Source organism: Austrofundulus limnaeus, unplaced genomic scaffold (assembly GCF_001266775.1).
Source record: "Austrofundulus limnaeus strain Quisiro unplaced genomic scaffold, Austrofundulus_limnaeus-1.0 Scaffold158, whole genome shotgun sequence".
Taxonomy (NCBI): Eukaryota; Metazoa; Chordata; class Actinopteri; order Cyprinodontiformes; family Rivulidae; genus Austrofundulus; species Austrofundulus limnaeus.
This window is the reverse complement of record NW_013952560.1, coordinates 95,113-103,454: the sequence shown is the minus strand read 5'-3', so window position 1 is coordinate 103,454 and position 8,342 is coordinate 95,113. Positions and strand designations below refer to the sequence as shown.

The window sequence follows — 8,342 nt, the reverse complement described above, 5'->3', positions numbered from 1 at the left end:
ACACACACACACACACACACACACACACACACACATGCCCCCCCCCACCCCCCGCGTGCGTGTGAAAAACACAAACATTAAAATGTGAAGTTTTATAACATTCATACTGGTGAGGGTGGGTGCACCCTGCGCGTGTATCCAAAGCGTGACTTTTGCTGTGGTGTTGTTGAAATGTCTCTTGTCACGGAGGGGTCTGTGGGTCACGGAGGGGTCTGTGGGTCAGGGAGGGGTCTGTGGGTCACGGAGGGGTCTGTGGGTCACGGAGGGGTCTGTGGGTCAGGGAGGGGTCTGTGGGTCACGGAGGGGTCTGTGGGTCAGGGTCGTCTGAGGAGGAAGGAGATGAAGGGAGTTGCGCGCAGGAACTTTTATGTAAGATTTAAGTTTTTTATTTCAAAAGTCCTTATGGTTCAGCAGCAGAAGCATAAATTTTACGGCATATATGTTGTAAATAAAGAAAACTACCCTGGATTTGAAAATTTAATTTGGCCCCCACAGCTGAATTTAAATGGCTGTAATTGAGCAATTTTAAGACTAACTGAGCTGAAATTTGTTGTGGTGTAGCTGAGAATGATTGCTAGTCCCAGTTTAAGCTAAGCGCTAATGATAACTTTACAAATGACTATGAAAGTAGTTGCCAAGAATAAACTTTAACAACACCTGAATACAAATAGAAAATCCAAGATGGTCACCAAAGCTAATTTCAAATAACTGGACCTCAGCCATTTTTTTAGAAATAATGAGCTGAAATTTGCTAAGATGGTAGCCAAGAGTAGTCCTCATGTCATTTTGAAATCTTAGTTTTAACCTTAATCTGACATTTATTGTGGTAGCTGAGAGTGATGCCTAACAGAATCTAAAATCAAATAAAAAAATAAAAAATGTCCACCAAAACTAAATTCAAATAGCTAAAAAATATTCTTTTTTAAATATATATGCAACTAAAATTTGTTATGGTGGAATAGTTGCTTTTATATTAATTCAGTGGTTCAGAAAATTTATTTTTCTTCACACACTGAAAGGTTCCCTCTACACTAGATATTACAGCTGTATTACAGATATTTACTTTGTTTAGCTCTAACTGACCATCTTTTAGTTGGTTGAAGTACTATTGAGCTTTAGTTTAATTGTAAATACACACTAAAATTAATTTAATAACATTGAAATTTACTATAATTTACTAAATAATTACTTTGTAATAACATGATAATTAGGTGACTGAATTTAGTTTGTAATCTCTTGGCAAATAGTGGTTACTTGAGGTACTATTAAACTGGAATATAATTGTAAAAACCCACTAAAATCTGATTTAATTGCATAGGAATTTACTATGTAATGACAAAGTAAATGACTGTAAGTATCTACATAGTAAATTGTATATTTACTTACAATGTAATAACTTAGTATTTTCATGGTAATTTGGGGACTGTAAAAGAAAGACTTGGCAGGCTTGCCTTCACCTAATGCCTGTTTAGAGGGCTGAATTATTCTCTACTTGTCCCTGATCGATTACAGCACAGAAACAGATGGAGGCTGTCCTTTAATATGTACAAATATCATATATCATTATAATAATTCTTCTTTACCTCCTCTTTGTCCTCTTCAGTGCCTTCATCCACGAAGCCAGTGACCCATCCCAGCAGGTGCTTCTGGTGGATTCCTCCCTGCAGACCCCCATGGGTCTGGCTCTGGACTGGCTCCAACACAACCTGTACTGGACCGACTCTGGAGACAAGTCCATCTCTGTGGCCTCAGTGGACGGCACCAAGAGGCGCGTCCTGATCAACACTGAGCTGAGCGAGCCTCGAGCCATCGCTCTGGACCCTCACCACGGGTGAGACGGCAGAGATGAACGGTTTTATTTATTTATTTACTTTTAATGCCACTTTCATCCTTTCAAATGCTAAAATTAAAGATCTTAATCTGCAACCACTGCCTAACATCCCAGCACCAATCAACTTTCTTCTCTAAAAATCAGCTAGAGCTGCAACGACTAATCGATTATTAAAATAATCGATGACTAATTTAATAATCGATTAATCGTTTTCTTTTTCTTTTTTTTTGTTCTTTACTTTGTTTTTCTCTCCAAACTGCTTTGACACCTTCCACTGCCACATCTGCCTTTCTGTCCTTGACACACATGCACAGTAGTGGTAACTGGGGTAGGCCGTGGACGTCACAAGACATTATACAGACAGGCTCTGGTATCATGGCTACCTGACAACGGAGCTCAAAAGTGTGGGATCATTTTAAGAAAATGAAAGAGAAACCTGTGTAATATCTGCAGAGCAGAACTTACCTTCCACAGCAATTATTTTTAGTTAGCATATAGCTAAAATCTAACCATGGTTATTTAATAGCAGCTGCATTCTCGGTGATTAATTGATTACAAAAATAATCATTTGTGACAGCCCTAGGGTCAAACAATGTTTTAGTCAAACAGAACCAACAAGAATGAAACAAAACGTAAAGAATTAGAGAAAAAAAATAAATGTTAAATGTAAATAAATTCTAATTATAATAAATTAATAATRGTTTTACATCTAAAAATCATATTTTATTATTTTAATCTATTTTCCTCATTCAGCAACCTGTTAAATTTCTCTTGTTTCATGTAGGAGAAATACACATTTTTTCAGTCAGTATTTAATACAGCTGGCAAAATAAATTGTTAAAATTTGTATTATGTGCTTCTGTTTTTTAACTCAGGAGATTATTTTAAAAATCCTTCATTTCATGACGAAAGCCCCTCTTGATTCAAGAGAAAACTCCGTTTTTTAAAAAAATGGCTGCTTATTAATTATTTGTTAATCAATCTGTAAGATAAGTCAACTTCAGATTAATTCATTATCAATAACTTGCATCTGTAGGGGTCACCTCGAGTGAAGAAACAGGAGTTACTGCCTCAAAGCAGGTCTCGGACAGGCCTGAGAGAAGGCAGGAACACTGAACTCTATTTTAGGCCATGATGGGTCATTCCAACCTACACGAGGACTTCAGTTCTCTAATCAGATATTAAACAGAAACAATCTGTTCTGTTCGTGATTCATTGGTTGTTTAACTAAGAATGTTTATGCATCTGTTAATCATAATAATGACATGTCACAAAGAAAGAAAGTATCACTTCTATTCTTTTATCGTGCCTAAAATAGATTAATGAACAGTATAAAATCACAGAAAATCATCACCATGTTTTCATTGTGTTTTTATATAAATCACTGTTTTATTTTACTGAAACATCAGTAATATAATTTTGAGTTTTTCTTAAGAAAATCTTACATTTATCTGGACACAGGTTCAGAATGATTATTTAAACAGGTGTTAATTAATCATCATAAGTGTTTTACAGTGATTCTAAGAAGCAGAGAAGATATTATGATAATGTCTGTGAAATAGCTACAGAGTGTGACCTTCACTTCCAGCTGGCAACTCTCTTACCTTCTCTCATTTCTCTGACTCATGCTAAAGCTTCAGGGCGGATCTAAGTCGTCCTTCTTTCTTACTAACACGGACGCCTTAGAGACTCATCAGGAGTCTTCTTCCTGGATGCCGATACAGGAGGAGAGGCTGATTCTCTCCGGAGAACAGCTGGGCCTCAGGTTTCACCCATCCCGCCAAATAGGGGAGATCTGAAGGCCGGGGCAAGGAGCAAGCAGTTCCTGTCCACCTAGAGACCCAGGTCTCTTAAGTGTTTTCAACTCCCGAGGGGAGACTTTTATTTTGAAAGACGACCGGAACTTTCAGCAGGAATCTTTCTAGCCTGGGCTGAAACAGACGAAAAGTCACCTGAAAGACACCTTTTCGCCAAGGACCAGCGAGGGCAAGCATCCTAGAGGGTCTTGGTGAGACAGCCATACCAGGGGTTCTTAAGCGGACATCACCAGGTAACGCTGACGTGTTCGTGGGTGACGTGTCAAGTATGAGGCCTGAGAGCAGAGAGGACGTGCTAATCCGGTTGGACACAGATTTTCAAAAATAAAAGCAGAAACACTAATTCTTAATTTCCTTACCTTCTCTTACCCTTTTCTCCTGGCCAACTCTAAAGTGAAAGTGCCAGTAAATTGTTAGTTTAACATCAGACTGATGTTTACTGTCTATATAAGTAATCTGAGTTAATGTGAAAGAAATTCGGACGCGGGTTTTATCATATTTACTTAGACTCTTAGTAGGAAGCTCACAATCAGGTGTAATTTATGATTTTGTTCAATTTGTGTAAATAAATGATTGCATAATCTTTTATGAATCAACTTGAACCAGTCTGAGTTCCCTCATTGTGTCCCTTCACTTTGCACAGACAAATATTAAAGTAATGAGGAAAACCTTGGTAAAATTTACTCTCATAACTTAGTTATGGGAAGATGTAAGGTGAGCTTATTTGCATAAGTAACTCATCCCTTACACATCCTTAAGGAGTTAACTTAATTTATATCTACTCATATTCATTTAATTAAGCGTTTTAATGATTTGGCCGATTAATCGAAAAAATAATCAACAGATTAATCGATTATTAAAATAATCTTTAGTTGCAGCCCTAAAATCAACACTAATTTCAGATTTTGATGAAAATGTAATGTATAAACTGCATAAGCAGGGTCTATTATGCCAGAAAGGAAAAAAATAATTGTCAAACAGTATTAAATGTGCTTCAGTGGTTAATAACATTATTAGTACCCATCATCAGTACAGATTTATTTTTCTCACAGTAACCACTTAAAGTTTAACAGTATGCTAATCATTGACTTGTATGTCGTGAATTTCCATAACAATTTACCCCATCAGCATAAAATAAAGTTAATCAAAGTTTATAAACTCTGCCTTCTGAGGCGTCTACTCTTATTTTATTCCATACTAAAATATTAAAGATGATGGTGATGCTGACCTCAGATATAAACTTGTTAAGTGAATTCAGTCCAGCAATCCAATTAATGCTATAAACGTCTTCTGGGAGCTTAGCCAATAATGAGCAGAGTGTAGCGAACGCTTGTTGTTGTACATGAAAACTCAAGTAACAAGCCTGTGACCCATTTAGCATCCTGACTCCATTTTTTTTTAGAAGTTCTGTCCTGGATGATCACTCCTAAATAGAGAAGCTGTACAAAATTATTCCAGCTTCTGCAGCTTTTGTGCTCCGATGATCCAAACCTAACTGACAAGAAGTCTTAAATGAGACACACAAGCGCAGCACAGACTCAACCTGAACAGCACCAGGAAGGCAGAAAGCTTTTGGTTATGTACAAGGAAGAGACGACTGCTAATGATTGACAGGTGTGAGTGATCAGGCAAACAGGAGCTCTGGAGAAAATAAGGACATAGAGGAGAGAAAGTCTCTTCCTGCCAGGCTGAAGAGGGTACAGGAATACAGATGATTAAGAACATCTAACAGGATGAACTCGATCCACTCAGCCAATGTTTCAGTTTTTATAAAGTCGGATTAAAGAGGTGGTATTCAATGTAGTTCCACTGCTACAGTGAGAATTAACTTAATTGCAAATGTTGTAAATAGCTACTAAACTGCTCTCATTTTTACTTTTTAAATGTTTTCATGATGACCGATACATCACAACGTTTTTACTGCATCAGTATCATTGCAAATATACAAGTAAACTGACCAATCTACTTGAATGCATAACTCAAATCTAACAACCAAACATGGACATTTCAGCAAACCCAACCTGTTAAGGAGCACAGACTTGGTCCTTGTCGTCTTTAATCAGGCATTCTGTGGGTCAGGGAGTATACAGTGTGTGGTAACAGCCAAAACATCCACATCTGTAGACGTGTCCTCGATGTTTTACCAACAAACCTAAAGACTGAACTGATTCAGGGGGAACAGAGATACAAAAGCCAAACCTTTTTACCCTGTACCAGTTGAAGGTAGCGCCAAGCCACAGCAAACATTGTCTCAGGGCACTGTACACAGAAAGCAATCTAAAGAAGCCAGCAGATTGTGTTGAATCACTTCATCATGATGTCCTGAGCAGCTCATTGGTGACAGTGGAGAGGAAAAACTCCCCCTTAACAGGAAGAAACCTGAAGCAGAACCAGGCTCAGGAGAGGCGGCCACCTGCCTCAACCGGCTGGGTTTGGGGACAGGAAAGAGACACAGACAAACACATGACTGGTCCAGATATAGTTTCCTATGGAAGAGCGACAAAGAAAACACACGTTATCAAAAGCGCAGCCAAGGTGTTGAGGGGATCCATTTTGGTGACCTTAGGATCGCATCTCTGTTTTTTGTGGATGATGTGGTCCTGTTGGCTTCATCAGGCCGTGATCTCCAGCTCTCACTGTAGCGGTTCACAGCCGAGTGTGAGGATCAGTGCCTCCAAATCGGAGACCATGGTCTTGAGCCAGAAAAGTGTAGGGAAAAGGGACGGATGGATGTTATCAAAATAAATAATTACAACAAACGTGGAAAACATGAAGAAATGTGCTCAGTTTGTGCTCCAGCAGTCTAAATCTATAGCAGCAGAAATGAAGAATAATTCAGGAAACCTAAGTCTAACTATGATTTATCACAAAGGAAAGTCTTCAGTCTAATCTTAAAAGTAGACAGAGTGTCAGCCTCACGGACAGAAACTGGAAGTTGATTCCACAAGAGAGGAGCTTGATAACTGAAAGCTCTGCCTCCCATTCTACTTTTAGAAACATGAGGAACCACAAGTAAACCTGCAGTCTGAGAGCGAAGTGTTCTTCTAAATAACTCTTCTTCTGAAGACACATAACAACATTTACCAGGTTAAAGAGAATCAGATTGTTGGAGTTACTTACTGTAGGCATCCAGTTAATCCCAGTTGTTCATACCAACATTACTTCTGAACAACACTGAGTACTGTGGTAGTACCACTGTGGTACCACAGTACTCTGGCTGTGGTACCAGTAGTGCTTGTACCACAGACTGAGAATCAAGTATTTAGGTATATTTATTCTCGGTGTGGTGGTTCTAAAGGAACAGCTTCTAACATGGAGGTTTAACAAATCTTTTCAGGTGAAATTAAAATATGTGGTATTACATTGCTGTCCAATGTTGGCTGGTTTTGGTTGCTCTATAATGGGTTGCATATGGTGCAGGCAGTATTTACTAGCAATGGTTATTTTCTGTATTTGGCTGTAGCAGATGTTATTGTTGTACACTATGAAAAAATACTTCAAAATGACGTAGATGTGAAAATAACAGTATCTTAAGTGTAAAAATCACAGTACAAGGTCATCTATAAGTCATTGGATTGCATTTTTATTGAAGTCTTACTGTCCAGTTGTAAATATTATCAATGTTATTCTTGTTGCTCTTCAAGTTTTATGTACTGGTCAGACTGGGGCACACGAGCCAAGATAGAGAAAGCTGGGATGAACGGAGTGGATCGTCAGGTTCTGGTGGCAGATGATATTGAATGGCCGAACGGCATCACACTTGGTGAGTGGAAAACAGAGTTTTTAGATTCTTTGTTTTATTTGCTTCACAGAAATCTGTAGATGTGACTAAAACAGCATTTTTTGCATGAATGCTCAACTTGTGATTGCTGCTTTGTGGAGTTTTAAAATAACACACTATGCTTGGTTGTATAAAGGTGAGAAACTTGACATTTTTTAAAGTAATCAATATCATCTAAAGGGATTCGTTGGTCAAGTGCAACAGTGCTTACGTCAAAGATGATCGATTTCTGTCAGCATGAAAAGCGCGTGTGTGTTTTTTTCAGATGTAGCCAACAGGCGTCTGTACTGGGTGGACTCTAAACTGCACCTCATAGCCAGCGTGGATCTGAATGGAGCCCACCGCAGGACCCACCTGTCGTCTGCCGGGAGGCTGGGACACCCCTACTCTCTGGCTGTTTTTGAGGTTTGTGAGGGTTTTTTTTTTTTGTATGTTTGTGTCACACTGCATCACTTAGCAACAGGTTTTAAAGCTTAGGTAGTTGCCCTTAAAATCATCCAGCCTCCCCCATGTTATCAAATCCTCATCTTTTCTTAAAGCCTCTCAGGGGCCTGCTGAGAAAACGGCATGTAATCAGTGTTGAATTGGATTTACTGCCTGCTCAGTTGGTGTCTTTATGTAGCTTCTGTTTGTTTTCTCTGGTGAGATTCACTGGCTTAGCATACCAAGCAGCTGCACTTCTGCTTTTGGTCACCAGACAGTTGTCTAGTTTGGATTACATCAATCTTCAGAGAACATAAACTCAATTCTGTCATTGTTTGTCAGATTACTGTTGGTCCTCTTAAAAAAATGTCTCTTAGATAAGATTTAATTTAGCAGCAGGTCAGGACTGTTATGTCTTCCTAGAAAAGTAATAAAAAAATCTCTTTTTAACAAGGTTTATTATTGCCAATAGTAACGAGTGTATATATAT

General features: G+C 38.6%; 1 protein-coding gene across 4 annotated transcripts in view; it reads left to right on the top strand.

The window, feature by feature from the left end:
• The window catches only part of LOC106523514 (low-density lipoprotein receptor-related protein 8), a 199,970-nt gene that overhangs the window by 157,873 nt on the left and 33,755 nt on the right, over positions 1–8,342 (top strand). For all 4 annotated transcript variants that reach the window (XR_001310903.1, XR_001310901.1, XR_001310902.1 and 1 more), the window contains exons 11-13: positions 1,604–1,831; positions 7,293–7,411; positions 7,695–7,834. Coding sequence is in view for 1 of the 4 variants with exons in the window: in XM_014016940.1 (XP_013872394.1) it covers positions 1,604–1,831; positions 7,293–7,411; positions 7,695–7,834 (487 nt within the window). In the remaining 3 variants the exon portion in view is untranslated. The remainder of the gene's footprint in view (positions 1–1,603; positions 1,832–7,292; positions 7,412–7,694; positions 7,835–8,342) is intronic.